The 22,293-nt window shown below is 39.6% G+C and overlaps 1 protein-coding gene across 1 annotated transcript; it reads left to right on the forward strand.

The window, feature by feature from the left end:
* The first annotated feature begins 6,460 nt into the window (after positions 1-6,460).
* dachb (dachshund b) lies at positions 6,461-19,236 on the forward strand. Its single transcript, XM_027006156.2, has 10 exons — positions 6,461-7,037; positions 8,697-8,812; positions 13,706-13,831; positions 15,032-15,201; positions 15,904-16,051; positions 16,223-16,291; positions 18,306-18,424; positions 18,555-18,702; positions 18,929-19,063; positions 19,182-19,236. Exons 1-10 carry the CDS (start codon positions 6,589-6,591, stop codon positions 19,226-19,228), a joined length of 1,527 nt encoding a protein of 508 aa, XP_026861957.2. The 5' UTR covers positions 6,461-6,588; the 3' UTR covers positions 19,229-19,236.
* Positions 19,237-22,293: the final 3,057 nt, after the last annotated feature.

Consider the following 22,293-nt stretch of genomic DNA (forward strand, 5'->3'; position numbering starts at 1 on the left):
ACACTAGACCAGAAATACCAAGGCAATAGGCACATAGCTAATAAATGCAGAATATGTATATGAACAGCAACTGTAGGTCAGAAGTTAGAGGTGTAATTTAAAGTGCAAACTATCAATGCATATGTAGTCCTTGATTGATTTAAAACTTAGGTGTCATATGGAGGGTATTTATATTAGAAGTATACAGTATGTTAAGGTAAATCAGGTCAATATGTAAATTATAGTAAGTGTTTGTCAACAGCATCAATAATTCTATATTCAAAAAGTGCACAATGCAGATAAATGATCCTTAGCTGAACATTCAAGTACACAGTATACTTAAATGTTCAAGAATAGGGAGTCCCAGTTAAAAGTGCAATGGGCATACAGTTCCCTGAGCTAATGTCCTCTATATGTTGGAAGGCAGCTGTAGTGATGGGCAGTTTTCACCACCCTCTACAGGGTCCTCCATTCAGCAGTAGTGGTGCTGCCATACCAGACTGTGAAGCAGCTAGTCAGGATGTTCTCCACAGTGGACCTGTGGAAAGTGCAGAGGAGCTGTTATGGCTCTCCTCAGCCTCCGGAGGAAGTGGAAGCATTGCTAGGCTTTTTTGACAATGTGTGATGTGTTGAGTGACCAACTCACCTCGTCCACCATCGTCACCTCGAAGCTCATTCACTCTTCTCCTCCTCCTTAAGTCAACAATCAACTCCTTGTTGCTGATGTTGTTGATTGCCGTTGTTGCACAATAATTCAGTTACACCATATATGACTTATTCTAAAAGTGTTTAGTTTGGAGACCAGTCTGGAGAGGATGATGGCATTGAAGGCATAGCTTAAGTCAGTAAACAGCATTCTGACATATGTATTCATTCTGTCCAGGTGGCTGAGTGCAGGGTGCATCGCCAGGGAGACTGCATACTCAATAGATCTGTTTGCATGGTAGGCACACAACTGAGGGGGGTCATAGGAAGGTGCTAGGAAGAGTGCTATTAGCTCAGATCAGTCTCTCAAAGCACTTCATCACAGTGGATGTAATGGCAATGGGATGGCAGTCATTCACACATGAGATGATAGGTTTCTTTGGTACTGTGATGGTTTTTGTGGCTTTAAAGAAGACGGGAATGGCAGACTGCACCAGGGAAAGATTGACAATGTCTGTGAAGGCAGCAGCCAGCTGGTTTGGTGCACACTTTCAGGACCCGACCTGCAATGCCATCTGGTCTTTCTGTTTTCCAAATTGAGACCCTCATCTGTGCTCTCCTTGTGTCATCTGATGGCTTGTCTGTGGAGAGGGGTAGGGTAGTGGTAGTTAGCTGAGCTTAGCAGTGGTCTCAAGTTCAAGTTCAAGTTCAAGAGGTTTTATTGTCATTTCAGCTATATTCAAGTACACAACAAAAACTCAGGAGCCGTTGAGGAGCCATTGACTCTCAAAGGAAACATAGAAAATTCAGCAAGAAGGGAGGTGTCTGTGGTTGCTAAGTTGCATGCATTCCCCATGGGACTGAGACACCATAAAGTCCACTTTTACATTGGAGCTTCACACTAGAGTTTTTTTTTCCTGACCCAGGACTGCTTGCTCTGCAAATTTAGCATATTTTGTCAAGTGTTAAAGCTAGTTTTGAGCCCAAGAGCAGTCCAAAAAACCAATCTCTGCTCCTCCTGGGAGTTCACTTCTAGTGATCTCTGGTGCAGTTTAATGAAGTTGTGGAAGCTATCTATTCCTTGTACCACTTCTAGGGTTATATGACTGAATCATTTTGTAATACAAATACATTGACTCATCACGTCACTTTGCTTTTCAGTTTTTGCAATATTGGTAAAGAACTGCAGTGTATTTCAAGTAGGCAAGTCAAATTATACCATGGGACTATCACTATCATATAATAATATTATATAATAGCATATGTCTAGTAAAACCATACTTTCATAGGACTGGAGCAAGCCTACTGTAATAAGCTCACCTTTGTGGTGTGAGTGTATGTAGTCATAGCATTGCAAAAAATGTCTCATTCTGGTCTACATGGCTAAAAACCTTCTTGCCAGAGAAGCTGAATGAATTTGGCTAATATCATATAATTAGGAATGGATTAAGGAATTGAAATGTCACATCTTGCAGATTCACTTTGATGTCATTATTCTCCCACCAATAGCCCAGACTTCCCCCATGGATCCTTGATTGACATCATTTTATTTTCCAAGCCTACATAAACATGACATCTTGTGATAGTGGCAGTGGAAGTTCAGTGGTTAAAATATTTGGAAGGTTGTCAGTTCAAGCCCCACCACCACCAAGTTGCCACTGTTGTGGCTCTGAGCAAGGCCCTCAATTGCTCAAGTTGTATTCAGTCAAAATTTTAAGTTGCTTTAGATAAAGGTATCAGGTAAATGTTTTAAATAGAATGCAACAACTGTCTGCCATTCCCTTACCATTATTCTACATAATTTATTTTCTCTTGAAGAATGTTTGCAGAATCTATGTTGGTAGCAAAATGGTGAAAGAAACTACTCAAGGGATTGCAAAGCTGCTGGCTGTAGAGACAGAGCCCACAGAAAATGAGCTAGGACTTGGAACATATGCAGGCATAGAAGAGTAAAGAGAAAAGAGAGCAAGGGACCACATAGTACCATTGACAAGAATGGGCACATCAGGAAGACAGGCTGACCACTCCTCCTCAACATGGACATCCATGTCAGGATTCTTTGACACCAGGATACAATGTCTTGGATTCTAAGCAACTAGAAGCAGCTAGAAGCTGCACCACATCCACCATACCACTAATAGCTGTTTATTAGAAAGCTGAGAAGAACAAAAACCTAGAGAGCTAAAAGCTTAACTTTTAACTTTGGCACTTTCTTTTCTAATGAAAAGCCCTCCTGGGTTTCACCAGTTAAGCAAAAAATAATAAAAACCATCTTAGGGGATCAGACTAATGAGCAAGGTAGAGCCATTCATTCCTAGCATCCATCGGGTCACCTGCTGTATTTGCTAAGATGAGCAAACAAGGCAAAAGAAGCAGACTGAGAGCTTACTGGTTTCCTACACAGACTGTAGTAAAGTGTGGCAATGGGTAAGCCCAGCTACTAAATCCCAATGATCTCTATCTGTTTCTACCTCCCACCACACAACATGCTCTACCTGTTTGTCACAGCAATCCCCCTTGTTCACCTCTGTCTCTCTTGGTTTAGTCTGTCTTTGGTCCATATGTGCAATGTGGTTTTGTTTTGTTTTGGTTCTGTACTCCTCTCTGTCTCCACCAGCTTTTCAACTCACCTGAGTCTTATCTTGAGCACCCTCCATTAATTGCCTCTAGGTGTTCCTTATTTCTCTCCTTGTTTATTTATCCTTGGTTTTTGTCTTTGGTGGGTATTATTTTTTGTGTACTAGCTTGGGTCAAGTTGTTTGCCTACATTATTTTCATTTTTGTTTCCATGTCTTTTAGCTTCTGTATGAAATAGTTTTCTTGTATCCTCAGTTTCTTGTTTTGGTCACCTGTTCCCTTTGTTGTTTTGTCTTCATGTTCAATGTGGCCTACAATAAAAGCCACTCATACTTGTATCATGCCTCCTTGCTTCCTTGTCACACTGCCCAAAACTCTGCCCTTGAGCTAACCTTCCAGGCTTTCTTAGTGCATCCTTGGTTAGAAAAGTCTTCTGGTAAATGGTCTCAAGGGCTGGGCAGCATTAGGTTTTGATCTTTTCTAAGAGTTGCATCAAAACAGCTCAAATGGTTTAATGCATAAGTAAGAAAAGGTAGAAGAAAAAGACTCGTCTTTCTTGAATAACTGAATAATAAGTTTAAAGGCGTGAGGTACTGAGCCCTGATATAATGAAGAAAAGACAAAAACTATATATCTTAATACACAGGCAAACACTGTTATTATGAATGAATCCATAAGAATAAACAAGAAATGAGCAATACAGCAGAGTAGAAGTACTGAGAGTAGAGGTAAGAAAGACTGCACAAAGCACACTGAAAATAGGGACTCTCCATATATAGGCAGTGATGATGTGGAAACCACAGGTGTAGGTGCTAAGGGGAAAAGTGTATAGAACAGCAAGTATCGTAGAACAACAAAATATATACATAGATATATCATTTCATATGATACCTAAAAAATTTTTTTGTTCCCAAGCTGACAGAAATACATTCTACATATAGCCTTTCTTATGTAATCTCTGCTGCAGGCTGGTTGTCTGGTGATGATCCCACAGACCTGCATCTGAAGGCTAAATCTGTTATATATTAAGTACAACAGTTGAAAGGAATGTTAAGAGTCATATGATGGAAAATATAAGACTCCAGTTATCGGATTACAAGTGGTCAGTGATAATTATATAAACAGGATCATTTAGTTTTCTAACCTTCCTAACGCACTGGCTCTTTATTTATTGCCTTGTCAAAGAGTATTATATAACAGTGGGAGTGGGCTTGAGAAAAAAACAGTACGTATACAGAGACCTATATAGCATTGCTCTTTCTTTCTTTTTTGACTTATAGCAATATACTCAACCAGTATGACAACTCCATACTCTCATGCATATACTTATACAATGTTTATAGCTTGTTAGATTGGGGAAAATCCATATAGATACCAATATAGATTTCTATATAATTTTCAATGTTATCTCTTATCTCACATAATCTTTTTTCACCTTAGACTTATATAACACAGCAGGACAGCAGAGAAGAAATTAAAAGAAAAATCCTTGTTTCTGTTTACAGTGTTGGATAGACAGAGACACATATGTCCTCACATACAAATACTGACTGACCTGCTGAAAGTCATTGCCTGTGTGTGTGTGTGTGTGTGTGTGTGTGTGTGTGTGTGTGTGTGTGTGTGTGTGTGTGTGTGTGTGTGTGTCTGCTTGCATGCATGCATATGTGTGTGTAGTTTAAAAGTTGTTGTTTTTTTCATGCGACCCACAATGTTAAATAAACGTCTAGTTTAAGTGACTCGTTTCTGGACAACTTAGGTTAATGCCGATAGTTTTACTAATGTTTTGTATGTGTGTATAACAGAGAGATTTAATGATGCGGTAATACTGAATCCAGAATATTATTCATAATAAATTAAGACATACCCAAGAACGTTCTCATGGTATACCACATCTTTCATTAACACAGCTCATGCTTGTCACGTGCATCAAGGAAAAAAGACCGATCTAGTTAAGCACCATAAATTGGATTACTGAGGATTAGACCCTTGTCTTGTTATCCAATATGTCTTTTTATAATTACATTTTATAGTCAAATGAAAATTTGGGTCATGGTGTCCTTAAAATCATTTCCATCCTTCTCCTGTCACTCCTGCCTTTGTGCTTCCTTCATGCTGTACAGTGCTGTAACACTCTGGGACTGGAGTTGCAGATTTTTTTCTCTTTATATTGATATGTTTACTTAAGCAAGGAACAGAGAAAAGAAGAGGGGTTGTGTAATATATTCTGTACTGAAGGTCTTGCTCCAGGGGACAAACCACAGAAGTGGTCTAAGTGGCTTTCTGGCATTCTGTCTCGTACACTATGTCACCTGGTGTCATAACTACGACCGAACCCTTTTTGTCTTTTGTCTATCTGCATTTATCAATTGCTATTACCAATTGGATAATTTCAGACAAATAAATCTGGCATTAAAGCAAAGAAAATTACTTTCTGTTCTATTGTACACCCAAAGGCCCAATTATGAATCATGCAAAGTAATAATATACCTGCTATGACACAAAATGTACATTTGGCATGCTCTCCATTAGTAAATCACTGGAATAAGACTATAAGATGTCCTCTTCTTTTTATGTCATTTAAATACATAATGTCATTTCCAGCCCATATGATAACTTTTTTCACTAGAATGCAAGAAATACGTTTTTCCCTGTTAATACCTTCCTTTGAAAGAAAGGCAAGTTACCATCAGTCAAATGTTACTCAGTACATACAAAGAAAAAACAGCTTTAACCAGTAATAAAACATTTCCGTTTTCTTTAATATACTTTATACATACTTTATATATTTTGGTTCCCTTCATGAGACATCGGAGGTTTTTGTTACCGCCAGGGTACGCTTACGATCACCACCACATTAAAAAAGACAACTGCAAGCAGTTGCAACGCTATTAGTAGGATGTGACCGTCTATAGTTCTGAAACATACAAGGACTTGTCTCTGATAAATCGGTAAGAATAAGAATACAAAAAATAGCATGGAACACACACAAGTTAATTACCGTGAGCAGACTTCACGTGTTTCTGTTTAAAGTCAATTTAGGGATATATTTCATTAAAATATTGTTGCGCAAGTATAGCGCAACAATAATAGATGTAAAAATATAGATGACATTTTTCTACGGTCTTTATAGCATTTATGAAGGTAAATCCGCTATGTAGAGCAGCAAGTCGCAGATAGCATTCTCGCTGTCACGCATGCTGTAGAGCTGATAAAAATGGGCGGGTTCAAGACCGAGAATGCACCTTGAGCGCATAAACGAAGGATCTCTACGCTTCATGTTGCTCTTTGAATGAGCACAAACAAGTCTGGCATACCGAGTGAGAGATGAATAAGCAAACAAATGGGGCAGATAGAGCATCATAAAGGGTGTCTGAACAACTTAATGTAATGACGACCATGGACGTCCCCACTTCTCCATCGGTCGTCTCGCCGACCTCTGCACATTTCGGAAAACTATTTCGGACCGACTCTTTCTACTTTTGTCCGTCTGTTTCTCCGCGACTGCCTGGGGGCAAGATCAACTCTTCAAATGACAAGACAGCGAACGAATGCAAAATGGTGGAAGTCCATGGATTAAAAGTTGCTTCTTTTAGTATGGATGGACAAGAGTTGATCTGCCTTCCGCAGGTGTTCGACCTCTTTTTGAAACACTTGGTTGGTGGGTTGCACACTGTGTATACTAAGCTGAAACGTTTGGATATTTGCCCGGTGGTGTGCACCGTTGAGCAGGTGCGGATCTTGCGCGGAATAGGGGCCATCCAACCCGGGGTGAATCGTTGCAAACTTATCTCTCGGAAGGATTTCGAGGCACTATATAACGACTGCACTTCCGCAAGGTTGGTATACTGTTGCTCTTAGTACCTTTATTGTCCCTTTAAATGGACTAAAACCGATAGACGTTCACCAGGGGATTGTAAAAACTTAACGTGAGACAATTTAAATACTTAAAAACTTCATGCTCCGTAGACGACAAATTTATACTGTAGCACTGTAACTAATAGACACGTAACGTGTCTTTTATAAACACATACCAGTTTAGATGTAGCCCATGTGAACGAGTTGCGCTTTCTTCTAAGAGTTAAGGCTCATCGCCCCGCCACATATTACACAACGATTCCTATTTAACAGATGGTGTTCTGAAATCAAAGGAAATATAAAGTTGTCCTTATCACGATTAATCTGGCTAGAATCCATGCCTACGGGTTCGTTTACAAGGTAGGCTACAGGTAACTTTTTAATGGTTTATAAATTATACACTAAATACCTACAGTAAACCTCACATTGATGTTAGTTTAATAGTAAGACCTGGAAACTACAAGTGCATGTGACTGCAGCAAGAATGGGTTTCTCTCTTCTTACCTGATAAATAAACAGTTATACAAGAAAGAAAATGTTTATTGTCTTGAAAGGAATTTATATGTCTTTTTCTGTGATCCTTGGTGGAGGGTACGCTTACTGTTTCAAAGCGTGTAATTTGAGAAAAATTACAAAGATTTTTGAAAGGGTTTTCACAAAGGCATCAGTCACATCCTTTCTCTCTAAACAGTTAGACGTTACATGGTCCGAAATTCTTTAATACTTGAAAGTGCTTAGTGAGCACTTTTCTCTTGTACTCTCGCTCATACCTCGGCACTGTCGTTTTACGAATTCTCCAAGTGTAACGCCGTCCATTTGCAAGGTGTCATCACCGACACTGCTGACTCGGCACTTTCGCCGCGCCCCCTAGTTGTGGTTGTTTATTGGATTGCCACTGTGTCCTCTGTTTTTTTCCGAAGGAGAGGACAGAGCGGAAGAGAGACCTAAAACGTGTTGTCATGCGGGAGGGAGGATAGCCGAGCGCAGGAGAAAAGCAAAGGGGTGGTTTCTTGTGATGACAGCAGAAAGAACTGGCGATGGTCCATCATTTTCGCTTCGACCCACCGTTAACAGTGCGAAGCTATGCATCTCAATGAAGCCTAAATGCTTGAGACAGTTTTTGCTCATAAGTGAGCCATTTCTCATAAGCATGGACAGGGCTGGACTTCCCAAAAACATCATAAAACAAATATATTTAATCGCTAGAGCTAGTATTGTATGAGCATTCTCTCATTTAAGATGATCTTAACACTAAATGTAATCTTAGCACTGCGATGATTTTGTCAAACTAGGTCCAGACCTATTTTGCAAAAAACAGAAACGCACATTTTCCACAACAACGTGCTTATATACCACCATAAACATTAGTACTTGTGAAACTTTACGTCAGTGAAATCCATCCATTGTCGGAACGTTTATTTGCTGCGGAGGTCGACTGATATTATATTTCGAGGACCAGAAGGTAAAGATTATACATGGGGGGGGGGGCAGGATATAGAGGATATGCAGTCCTGGGTTTAGAACATGAAGGCAGCATTTACAAAGCATGAGTAAATTAAATGTTCCTGTGGTTATTTTTAAATACCTGGGGATATGTTCTTTGCGGTGCCATAAAGACCTTGGCATTTCCCCCATCACAGTTCTCGCCCTGGCCGGCCTCCGAAACGCTCCTATAGGCCTAACATGCAAGAAAGTTCCCGTCTTCTGCAGTATGGAGGCCACACGCTGCTCCCGCCAGGCCTGCTGTCACCAACAGGTATTACAACTCATATCCAACGTATCCAAGCATGATTTTATGTCTGTATCACCCTTTAATTATGTAAATGGTGTCTAGTCCCTTTTGCTCATGAACATAGCTTTTTAAGCAGATACAAGAGTCTGCCTTATGCATTAGTCAATTTAGTCTAAATCCGCCAGTCAGATATAAACAGCCCTGTGCTGAAGTCAGCATTTCTTACCTCTCTTTTTTGTTTTGGTTCCTCAAGGCTTCGATGATGGCACACTTGATATCTATTTGAGTGTGTGGTCTGTGAAAGACACTTTTGACTGGTTCAGGGATATCATTGCTATCGGCTATAATTCCTGCTTGTAGCAAAAGCTATGTTCCAGCTCATCCCAATTGTTATGACATATCTGTGGTTCATGAGTACAGATGTGTTAGTCCAGAGACTCCTGGTAATATTATTTACTGTCTCCACCTTTTTCTTTCTTCGATACAGTGTACTCTTCTGCAGGACCATTTAACATACCATTCCAAAGCACTCAAAGAGGTGGGCAATGTATGCAGACTGGAGTTCTTCTCATAGTTCCACTCAGCTGGACTGACATCTGATGATATTAGGCATTGTAGTAATATGTATTAAACTTGAGGGGAAAACAGTACTGTCATGAAGAGGTGCACCTATTTATCAATGTTTTTCATTTGTCAACTGCATTCCAGTGCTACTCCATATGTAACATTATGTAACACTATCAGTCTACTATAGAAAACAGTCATCTTTAGGCAATGTTTCCAAGCCTCCAAAGTCCAACATAATGGTTCTTAATCTTTCAGTGCCATTCTGTCCAACATTCTTGCTCCTCTTCTCTCATTCAGTCTTAAATGCTTCATCCTTAACATCAGCACTGGTAATGAATCGTGACATTTGGCTCGTCACTGTACCCAGCCCCTAAGTGATATTTCCTAGATGACTGCTCAGCCATGTCATGACATCTTCACATAGTCCAGTGTACACTCCACGGTGACTGTATGGGCTTTTAACCCTGCTGGGGGTAGAAAGCACATGTTGGTTGCCATTTAATAGTAATCAAATTGCTGTGATTGGTGTTTTAAATTATGTTATTTCAGTAATAACACGCTATTTCAATAATAGTAATTAATTAAGCTATTTAAAATAAATATATAAATAAAAATTACACAGGATCATAAATTAAGATTGTAAATCATATTTGTACAATACAACACCATATAATGTGTGTGAACAAGTTTTTCACTTCACCTGTCAGTGACACAAACACGAGATTCAAGTTCAAAGTTCAAATTTAAGTTCAAATGAACATTTTGCTAATGAAGTAGTTTAAATTCAATTTAAATTTAAATTAGATTTGTTTGTAATTTATACAATGAAATGTTTATGAAATGAAACCTTGAAATGTTATCTCCTCCCAATCAGGTTTGCATGAGGGCAGTGCTTAGGGTCATCTTAGTGTGGGCTTAGCCCATCCAAGCCTGTTCTCAGAGTCAGCTATGCACGGTAACCTAGTTTTCTCTTTAACGGAAAGAGATAACAACCAGAGCCATATTTTTTATATGGTTCACGTAGGCCTGCAGAGGAACCAGTACATCAAAACTCGCACCATGCGGTAACCAGCAATCCTAGCCGTAGGGTATTGGTGGTGAAGCCATAGTCCTGCTAAGAGAGTGAAATCACTTCAAGTATTCAAGTGTTCTTCCTCTCCATCAAAGTCTCACATCATCAACAGTACCAGAGGGGGGTGGAGGACAAATAGAAATGAAAGCAGATACTTTCTGAAGAAATCTGAAGCATTTGGCAGCACACAATCTCAAATACACAGTCTTTATAATATTAGGCACATGGTTGTAGCAAGAGGTTAGGGCACTACAGCAACTAGAATAATGTTTGTTTATGTGTGCATTGGTTTATGTGTGCAATGTATGTGTGCACTGGTGTGCATATTTGTATGTGCATGTATGGGCCACTGGTGTGTGAGTATGTGGGTGTGTGTGCATTGCTGGGTGGTTGAATGGTGTGGACAGGAGATTTGTTCAGAACATGGTAGCCTTTAACTCCAACACCAGTGAAAGTCACTTCTCAAATAAGATGCATAAGAAATAGGATTTTGATCTGTATATCTATATTATGTGCCAGAATGTGCTTAAAACAGCCTCCATTGATCTATACATAGCTTGCTTGTCTCATGGAAGGTTTATATGGAGATGGCACCATTGTGTACAAAAGGGCTAACAGTCAATGAGGGCTCATCTTTCAGCTTTTCATCTCCACCATGCAGATGCTATCATGTGCACTTTTCTTTCCTGGATGAATACATTGGCATTGGGTGATGGGGGAAGGTGACCTTGTCAAAACTAATCAGTCAGCAGGTAGACACCACTGAACTTTCAGAGAGCTCACAGGCTATTCCTCAGAGAGGGAGAAAGAGAGCTGTCTTCAGGTCTATCATTGAATGCCTGTCACTAATCAATATAACTGACGGTATCCATGGAAACCAAGGGCAAAGCTCTTAGTTTGGCTAGCAGAGTGTGAAGGTATTGACTGACAAATGGTTCATAGGGGTGGGCATAAATACTGTACGCTTTAACACTGACAAAATTGCAAAAACAGTTTTAAGAACAACAATGAAAACCAAATAAGCTCTCAGTACAAATTGGGAAATTTGTAACATGTGATAAAAGAAAAATATGAATATTCATGATTGCTTTCTTGTCTCCACTGTATCAGTGATGTAATTAATTAGCTTTCCCTTCAAGCAGCTCATTCAGCTAAGGCCCCGTTTCTACAAATGCTAAAATCCAGAGTGGGACTGTACCAGTGGGAACAGAGTTCTTCTGAGGTCTGCTGAATACAGGAGGCCTTGGTCACATTGTGTAATTTGGCCATGCTCTCTTTCAGTAAAATGGATGGCAGAGCAGTTCACATTTTTATGTATTATCATAAACACTATATGGCCAAAAGTATGAGGACACCTGATCCTGACACCAATATGAGTTTATTTACCATCCCATTTCAGAACCATGGGCATAAATAGGATTCCATATTTATGGAGGTCAGGGCATTGTTCAGACCACTGGAGTTCCTCCATGCCAAATTCATCCATCAAATCTCCATGGGCCTCTGAAAGAGGAAAGGGCTCTCTCTAAATTATTGCCACAATATTTTAAGCATATAAAGATTTCTTTGTATATTGTTGCATGAAAATGACTTTACTGGAATAAGGGTCTGATCCCAAACCCTGAAAATAGCCCAAGATCATCATCCCTGTTCTATCAAACATTACTGTTAGTACTATACATTCCGGTAGGTAGCATTCTGTTGGCATCTGCCAAACCCATATTCATCTGTCAGACTGCCAAATAGTGAAGCATGATTCATAGCTTCAGAGAACATACATTGCTCCATACACCAGCAGCATTGTACTCTACACCACTCCAGCCAATGCTTGACTTTTGCATATAGTGATCTTGGACTCTTGGATTTTGTGCAGCTGTTTTGCCATGAAGCACCCAACCCACAGTTGTTGTGCTGATGTTGCTTCCAGAGGTAGTTTGGAACTTTGTAGTGAGTGATGCAACAGAGGTGATTTGATCATATGTGCTTTAGTAGTTACTCTGTGATTTTGTGATGGTCTGCCGCTTCATAGCTGAGCAGTGATTGCGCCCAGATGCTTCCGTTTCACAATAATAGCACTTACAATTGAGTGGGGCAGATCTAACATTTGCAGGAACCGACTTGTTACAAAGGTAGTTTTATGACAAGCCACTATGTTCTTCAGTATGTTCTTCTACTGACAGTCTTTGCAGGAAAAATGGGCAAGTGTAATCATCTGAGTAACTTTGAACAAATATATAATATAATTCGTGTGTATGTAATGAGATAATCAATGTTATTCACTTAACCTGTCAGTAATGTTGTGAATGATTGGTGTGTGTGTGTGTGTGTGTGTGTTTTAATTACAAATAAAATAGGTTTTATTACAAATTGATGTTACATACAATATATAGCATATATCGACAGGGCCAGGTTTGAGCCTACTGTGAATCCTCAATAAACTGATTTCATCTGGGTGGGGTCTTCCAGGAAGCAAGGTCTCCCAATATGAAGTACAATTCAGAAACGTGCATATAGGCTTAGAGTTTAGATTTACTAATACACTACTTTTGCACTGTTAACCTTGTTATCTGTGAGGGACATGCTACCTCAAATGTCTTATGTAAATCTGTGTAAGTTTTGTGAAGTTTAGCATTTCAGTACAAATGCAGTAAAATGCCGTAGTAATAAGAGTCTTTTAGAATTGCATTTTTCAGTGTTGCATTAATACTGCAAGTGTATCTCAGTTCTTTTTATGTATGGTTTGCTTCCATTAAATATTAGCACTGGGTAAACTTTTCTAAAGCTAGAAGATAATGGATCAATACTTATTTTTTTCTAATATGAAAGGGTCTATGACAAAATACCTGTTCTTCTGATAATGATACATACACATTCCAGAACATTTAAATACTTTCAAATTAGTTTCTTATTATTGGAAAAACTTTGTCATGTTGAATGTAGTGTGAGATTGTCAATGAGACATGTCAATAATCAGTAAGCCTTTTGTATGGAAGGGGGATGTCAATGTCTGGCAAAGGAAGACATTGATTCATTGTAGAAAAAACACAAGTTTCAACCTAGTCTAACAGATTGGCATTACCAGAGGATAAGTAGCTGGAAAATTCCTATTTGTTTATTAATACTAAGACCACTACAGGTGCATTTAATTTAATTTAGCTTTTCAGTTCCAAGATTCAGTATGATTTAGACTACAACAATATGGAAAACTCTCCTTATGTCTCTATGTTCTCCACAGTTTGTATTTAACCCATGCATGTGTATGCATATTGCATATGTAGGTCTTACAGCGGCAGCAATGGCTGAGGCGATCAAGATACAGAGGATGAGGATGACTATGAACTTGCACAAAAATAAAAATGACAGCGGTGCTGAGTGTGAGCTACAGGAGCTGAGCTCAAACACAGGTACGGATGTATGCGAGAATGGAAGTGCTAGTCATATACATTATAAATTATATTTTTACAATACATATAATCATATAATGTGTGTGTGTGTGTAATGAGATAATCATTGTTATTCACCTGTCAGTGATACACACACACACACACACACACACACACACACACACACACACACACACACACACATATATATATATATATATATATATATATATATATATATATATATATATATATGGGAAGAATATATGTGGCAAATGCATCTCTGCTCAGTTGCAAATCCCAAAAGTCTCTAAAGATTTAAAACTGATGTTTCTCAAATATAACTATGAAAATAGTCTTACATACAGAATTGACTTTATTTCCTGAAAACATTGTTGGTTGGAAAAACACTTCAAGTGCTCTGCTTATCTGTGTTCAAGTTGTCCATTGAATAACCTAATTGCACAGGTGCAGTCTTATCTTAAAACTTCAGGTGAACATGTTTTGCTGTGAAAATAAGACATTACAATGACCTGATTCTGAGAAACTAGTACATATTTTTAAAACCTCTAGATGAGAGTAACTTTGAAAGCTCTAGATTAGAATACTTTTAAAACTTCCAGATTAGAGTAGTGCTGGAGTACTACTACAGTCACTTCAAGTATGTTGCCCCTGGATTAGAACACAGTTGCTCAAGTCTATATCAGAAAACATCAGAGCACTTCACACTGGAATTTGTTCAATTTACACTAGCTTCCTATTAAGTTCAGTATTGACTGCAAAGACTTTCTTATGATATTTAAAGTCCTTAATGACTTAGTGGTGGTATGCCGTCCGGCCTCTCTAAGCGTTGCAGTCCAATTCCCTCAGCAGAGGAAGGCTTTCCTCTAATCCCTGCGAGCGCTTACGGGTCAGCAGCAGGAAGATATTTTTCCCATGGCTCCTAAATTCTGAAATAATGCTCCAGTGTTCGGGCCCCTAATTTTATTGTTTTTTGTTTCTGGTATTTTGGTATTTTCTGCTATTGTGTCATTATATTGATTCACTTTGTAATCATGAATATTAAACTGTTTTAAGTATTTTGAGATTATGGATCTAGAATGTAAAGTGCTATATAGATGTTGATGATGGTGGTGATTATTGTCGATATAATGGCATTGCAGGAGTAGATTGTGGATCAGGACAGCAGAGCTCAAATTTTTGTTTTTCTTTGGAGCACAGGATCAGATCTACCGTTCCAGATGACGCCACACCCTGTACTTCCTGTTACCCTCCCTCGGACTTCTGTCACCTTGGTGATGAACCAGATGAACCACCTGAGTACGTTGACCAGCATGGTCAACAGTGCAACATTGCAGAGCTCAAGCACCAGACCTATATCTGTTATCAAGGTATGACAGACACTCATTCTTGTAGTGTTACCCCTGGGGCGGGGGTAGATCAGCAGTTAAGGTACTTGACAAGTAATCTGAAGGTTTCTGGTTCAAGCCACATTGTTGCTAAGTTACCAATGTTGGGCTCCTGAGCAAGGCCCTTAACCCTCTGTTGCTTGTACTCAGTCACAATTGGAATTTGCTTTGTATAAAAGTGTCTGCTAAATGATGTATATGGTACTATGTACTACCAATACAGGCACCCAGACATACACAATTTATATCAAAACATTTTAGGGAGCTTGTTAGGTATTAAGCAAACAAACAGAAGTTTCTTTTGATTTCCATAAAACCATATAATTTTCTCTGCTATTTTGATGGTATTTACACTTTCATGTTTCTCATTTAGATTTGAAACAGCTAAACTCACTATTAACTCTATATAGATTTCCCACAATCTTTTTGTTTTTGGTTTTTTTTCCGCTATCAAGTAGACTATGGGTAAAGCCCAAAGTGATGTGAAGCTCTTTATCTTGGAGGTTTTTCCTTCCTCCAGTGTTTAGAGATTTTGTTGTCCTGTTACAACTTTGTCAGCGGACGTCACAGTCATCGCTGTATTGAGGCATGTCCTTCAGGTCTGTAGTGAGTGCGGAGCACCATGCTCTTCCGGGCCCAGAACCGGCTGGCTCTGAATCGCCATCCTTTTTCTCTCCCCAACAGGAGTGCTTTGGGGACGCACCGTCCCTGGCTGTGTCCATGGACATGGATGGAGGAGCAGCAACCATGACTGAGCACCTGCCCAAGCACAGGGGCAGATCACCCACCACCAGCCCAGAGCACATGAGCAGATGCTCCCCACATGGAGCAGGTGAGTGATAAACACTCACACACACACACACACACACACACACACACACACACACAGACGTATATACATATGTGCATACATCCATACATGCTCACTCACACATATACCCACCCATGCACCAACACACATGCATGCACGTACTCCATTTCTTTTATTGGTCTTTGTCCACAGCACTGAATGCCCATGATGAGCAGAGGGGAGAGCAAGAATCAGGGTCCAGACAAATTCCTATGGACACAGGTACTCACAGTTGGACAGATTCTCAAGAGTTCATTAAACTAGGTTATTGGGCATTTTGACTGAATATGTGCATTGTCTCTAGGCTTTTTGGTTATATTAGAAATACATTATATTGGGGAGAATGTCACAGTTGCCCCTCCTCTGGCGTTGCAGTTCCCACGGTGACAGCTTCCATGTGTTCCTTTGTTTTGTTTTGGCTTCCTGTTTGGGCCCCTTGTCTTGTTTTCGTTATTTCTCTGCCCCTGATTTTCCTCAGCTGTTCCTCGTTGTCATGTAATTCCTTGGTGTATAGAAACTCTGTGTTTCTAGTCTGGTTTGTTGATCATTGTTCGATGTGTCAGTGCTGTATGGGTCTGTGTCCCATTTGCGTATTTGTTTGTATCCTAGCTGTACTCATCTACCTATTTCATGTTTGATCTTGTTTTGTTTTTGTGTTCTGTTTCCTGTGTTAAGTATTTACTCTGGTTTGGCTTCCATGTCTGAATTTTCTGGCTATTGGACCTTGGACCATCCTCATGGTTATTATTATGGATTTGCCCTTAATAAATGTCGTTCACATACAAACTTGCATCCTGCTGTGCCTGTTATGCCTGTTTTGTTACAGAGAGGAAGAGTATAAATCAGTTTTGCTCTATTTTTTTTTACAATAACACAAAGCCCCAAGATTAATTTATGGTGTAATTTAAAAGTTAGAATATGTTAGAATGTTTTTATGTGATTATGGTTCATTTAGAGAAAAGCGCTTCAAATTTTAAGATTACCTCTTGCACATGAAGCCTGGTTACACATTTCAGGGTCATAGGATGATAAATGTATTGCTCACCCCAATGAGGAAAGCAATGTTGTACTTCAATGTGATGTGACTGTAACTTGGCTAGATTAAAAAACACCCCTAACCAAACATATAGGAATTTTACCAGAGAGATAATGAGGAAACCCTAATTTCTCACTCTTTTTTGCATTTTGCTTTGGATTGGTCAGTGCACTTCCTATAGACTCATGTACTCACAACTGTACTGAATACTTATGAAAACTGAAAGCCCATATCTGAACCATTCATTAATCCAGTTGCCAGGTGTTTTGTCCACTGTCCGCATTCTTGAAAGTAAAATGTAAAATATGTAAATTATTATGTAAATGTAATTACTGAGGATTACCCCACCAATTAAGATTCTTTATTTGAAAAATATGTGCTAGTTTTCCTATTAGTCCCATTCCTGTCCTGACCCCAGGACCTCAGTTTCTAACAGTGGAACACCATCAGGACCTTTCTAGCCATCACACCATTCCAGAATCATTTAATTGCACAAAGACAATACTGAGTTATTGGTGAACTCCTCTGAGGTATTCTCTTTGTGAGATCACAACACAGGTCCACGAAGTCAGTGATGATGATGGAATGATCTCACAAATGATTAGTAAGCAGTTGGTTCAGTCATGTGCAAATATTGTTGAGGATGGACTTCTTGATATTTTCCTATATACAGAGCAGAAACAAAATTATATAGTGAACTTTGGAGATGGTCCCTTGGTGCCTTCCAGGAGTTGAGAGAGTTCATGCAGTAAAAGCAGATCCATGAGAACAGATGTCTCTAGAGACAGGACAGAGAGAAAGTAAAATGGATTGAGATGAATGAAGTACATTAGAAAGTAAGCAGATGCAAAGAAATGAACATTTCCATTTAAGACACATGGATGTGGATTTCAGCCTTACATTTCTCGACAAAATGACAAATTTGTTGGATTACTTTACCACTTTGTCATCTGAAAAAGATCACAGCGGTTTAGAAATGAATGTGAGATATTTGAAATAAACAGTATAAATTAGGTTTGTTGGAAATGTGTGTATTGTGCAAGAGGACGACAGCAGCCAGTATCTAGGAGACAACTGGTTGCCCTGATGACCACACCAATGTGCCACCTCTCTGGAATGTTAGCCAGAACATCCATTTAACCTGCTCAGTGATGGTCTCGCAAACCTTCATTCTTTCTCTGTCAATGGTTCTGTTCTCAGTGGGAGATGGTGGAGAGAAAATGTTGTTACATCCAACTCCGGAAGTGAGCCATAGATTCCCTGCCACGTTCCTGTACTCTGATGATGCTTCCGTGGAGACAGTACTTACAAATGTCCAGGTAGAGTGACAGACAGAAACATTCAGACATGGCCATTAAAGATGAGTGAGAGGAAAAGCATCTGGTTTTGTGTGTGTGTGTGTGTGTGTGTGTGTGTGTGTGTGTGTGTGTGTGTGTGTGTTTGATCCAGGGTCTGTTAAAGGTGGCCTTGGAAAATGCCCGTGCACAGGAGAAGCAGCTTGAGCAGGAGAGAAGAGAGCTTAAGATGGACCTCTATAGAGAGAGGGAGAAGAGAGAGAATCTGGAGAAACAGCTCACCTCTGAACTACACCGGAGAGGTGTGTGTGTGTGTGTGTGTGTGTGTGTGTGTGTGTATACATACAAGAAGGACATAAACAGTCAATCCGATATGAGGAATGAAAACATTGTATAATTGAAAATTTCTATTCAATGCTTGCGTATACAAGAAGGAATATCATTGCCAGGAATGACATGACGGTTTAGACACTTGTACCAAACCATCCAACCATCCATCCAGTTGTCACCCCATGTCTTCATCCCCAGCCACCATTCTTAAGCGTCTCAGGAAGGAGAAGAAAGCCAAGCGGCGGCTGCAGGAGGCCCTGCATTTTGAGTGTAAGAGAAGAGAGCAAGTGGAACAAGCTTTGCAGCACACCTCCTCACATGTACTCACACACGGTGAGATGCACACCCACACATACACACACACCTGCACGCACACTGAGATAAAGAAGACACTGACAGTGAGTGAGTTAAATATCAAGCTGTTAATACAGACATGCTCCTGTCAACACAGATAACACAGGTGGAGTTGGTCTGAACATGGAAGTAGAGCACAACTGAACCTTGAGGTAGGAAACGCCAAAGAATCACAAGATAGCGAGCAAACCGCTGACTGTCCGAGTAATCAGCTGTATGAAGAAAATGAATGAAATAAGAAAAGGGGGGAGAAGGCTGTGTTATTTGAGAAGCCATCGATCATCTCCTCTTGTAGGTTTGAATAGGGTCACGGGGGGATGGTAATGCGATATGTGGCAGATGGCAAGTGAGTGGTGTATATGCATGGAAAACACCGTTCTGTTGTGGGAAGAATAGTCATGTATAAAGATATCCAGTGAAGTTTTCCTAAGAATGATGGATATGGCTTGCTTGCTAGACATTGTTCACATTCATAGTTCATGAATTAAAAAAATTAAAACTTTCTTACCACGCAGAACCTTTTTTTTTTCCAATATCCATGACTGAGCACAACATGGCGAATGCAAATTAAACAGTAGAACAGAGATCTTTGGCTTTGGACTTCAAATGTAATTTCCAGTCCTGGATTTTGTAATCACTGGTAGCTGTAATCACTGGTACTGCTAATGTAACTATGCACAGAATGTGAAATATCCTGTGCTAAACCATATAAGGTCCAGCCCACTCGCATCATAAAAAAAAGTCACAACCAAACACTGTCTGGTGTCCCAGACCCACCACCCTTCAACCTCACTTTTAAACAACTGCATTCAAAACCTCTTTAGGTGTAAACCCACATTGACCTCCCTGGTGACTAAGGCCGTGTCCATCCCCACTGACACCTTTAATGTAAGCTCAGTGGCACCTGTTTTACGCACTACACCAACAACGCAGTTAATTACTGCAATGCCCCCACACATCCAATCACTTCCTAACATGTAAAATCCATATTGGCCTCCCCAGAAACTGAGGTCATATCCCCACTGGCACTGTTCATATGTACTCAGTGCCGCCAGTTCCAAATGGACTTAATTTACTACACCACCAAGCATTTCCCAACACAGCAGATCTATAGTGGTGTTCCTTTTGACTAAGGCCATACCCAGCCTCAATGGCACCATTAGTACATGCTCAGTGCCACTGGTTCAACCACATTACACAATGACATGACACAACAACCCACTTGCCTGCCCAGTCCTCCATGTACCTGAAACACTGAACACCTCAGCCATTCCACTTTTTTCATGCATTTCTGCAACTAGCCTGTGTTCACCTCATCCACAACCACTGACAAGCCCCGTCAGCTGATAATTCCTTCGGCGTTACCCTTAGCATACAGCCTCTAAAACCAAATTCCACAAGCAAGGATGTGGCAGACATAGCTACTGATGCCCTAGCATCTTTCTGTTCTGGCCCTGTATACACCTTCCACCCACATTCTCTCACCTCAGCCACCAATTCTGCATATTTCAGCTTGTTCCTTTCAAATTCTGTATCCACTGCATCCACAAATGGAATTGTTACCTACATCGGCTACCAATTTCCAATCTCACGCTTCAACCCATCTACCAATATTTATAGTCTGCACTCACTCTCCAGTACACCCTCCAATATACCCTTTACGCACAAACCTAATTATTGTACTCTTGCCAAGGCAAAAAGTTAGCCTTTATGCGCTTATCAAATAAACATGTTAATGAGCTAAGCACCTGACTATATCTCCATGCATATTGTCCCTGCGACAAACTAACCTACCGATAAAATTTGCTTCAGTGTCCTAATCCTTGCACACAGTTTACAACTATGATCTTCACTGACCCACTGCCTAAGTATTTGCGCATCCATTGCCCATACCTTGAGGTGGGCAAGGGATTCTCCATTTGTCTAAATTTTCCCAAATAAGCCATTGCCCGTTTTCCCTCTGAAGCTGCTGTCGCGTCCTGTGCTTACATTTTCTAAAATTATCATTTAATAATAATTAATAATAAAGAGGGAGCAATGCATGCATGAAATTAATTGGTCATTTTATAATCATACATGTCATACATGTAGGTAAAGGGAAGGTGAAAAGTATTTACCATTTGGACCTTGAAGGCTGTGGCTAGATTATGTAGGTTCTAGGAAATAAATTAACTACTAGCTATTTCAAAATCCAGAGCTGGATTTTGTGTTTGAGGTCTGGAGCTCAAGGTTTATGCACTACAAGCTGTCTAGAAGTCACCCATTCATATGCTACTATAATTTTACTAAACCATTGCTCATCAGTGAGGTCTCCAGGTTAACTGGTTACAGAATAATCGGAATTTGTAAATGTATTGTATTTATAATACTTGTATTTATAATGTGTTGTGTTTATAATATATTGAATTTATATATTTATAATACTTAATTGTATTTGTTATAAATGTATGAAAATACGATTTTAGTCCATAATGTTCATGTTTGTGGGAATGAAATACAACAATTTCAAAACAATTATGGTGAAGCTTATTTTTAAAGTCTAGTGCATTCTCTAACTTTCTCTTGTAATTGTTTTTGTACTCCACAGAAAGAAAAGTGTATACAAAGATCACTTAGGCACACCGACGAATGAAGTCATTAAAGGAAAGTTTGCCAAATACTACACTCTGCTTGGACAAAAATCACTACACTATAAATACTTATAACTAATAATAATAATAATAATAATTATTATTATTATTATTATTATTATTATTATTATTGTTATTATTATTTAATTTGCATAGCAGGGCTTTTCTAGGCACAGGAAGAGCATACACAGGAGCTAAGCATTAAAATACAACTTTGAACAGAGCCAAGTGCAGTGAGAATGTTTGAGGAATGTTTATTGAAGTGATACCATATTCAATATCTTCTGCCCACTCCTCTGTATCCTTTGAAACTCAGCAGACTGTTTGAGCACTATTTGACCACTGTTTTCCTCCTGTACCTTCGCATTTATGGATTTATCCTGCTCCTTGCATTTGCTTTGCTTGGTCAATGGAAATCAGAAACCACCTTTTTCTACCTAAGGCCGAGGTGTGAGTCAGCCGTGGCGACGATGCCGTCACCCCATTCTCACAAGCAAGGTGGCAGCCTGACCTTCTGTCTCTGTGGGTTTGGTGGAGTTACAATTGTTACAAAGCAACAAGTGATGAAAGGAAATAAGG

This window comes from Electrophorus electricus, chromosome 16, assembly GCF_013358815.1.
Source record: "Electrophorus electricus isolate fEleEle1 chromosome 16, fEleEle1.pri, whole genome shotgun sequence".
Lineage (NCBI taxonomy): Eukaryota > Metazoa > Chordata > Actinopteri > Gymnotiformes > Gymnotidae > Electrophorus > Electrophorus electricus.

What these genes read in the sequence shown, in the direction of transcription:
- dachb (XM_027006156.2), top strand. Translation starts at nt 6,589, where the DNA reads ATGACGACCATGGACGTCCCCACTTCTCCATCGGTCGTCTCGCCGACC. An exon ending in AACGACTGCACTTCCGCAAG is followed by an intron (nt 7,038 to 8,696) that starts GTTGGTATACTG and finishes CCCCCATCACAG; the next exon opens with TTCTCGCCCTGGCCGGCCTC. An exon ending in ATGCTCCCCACATGGAGCAG is followed by an intron (nt 16,052 to 16,222) that starts GTGAGTGATAAA and finishes CTTTGTCCACAG; the next exon opens with CACTGAATGCCCATGATGAG.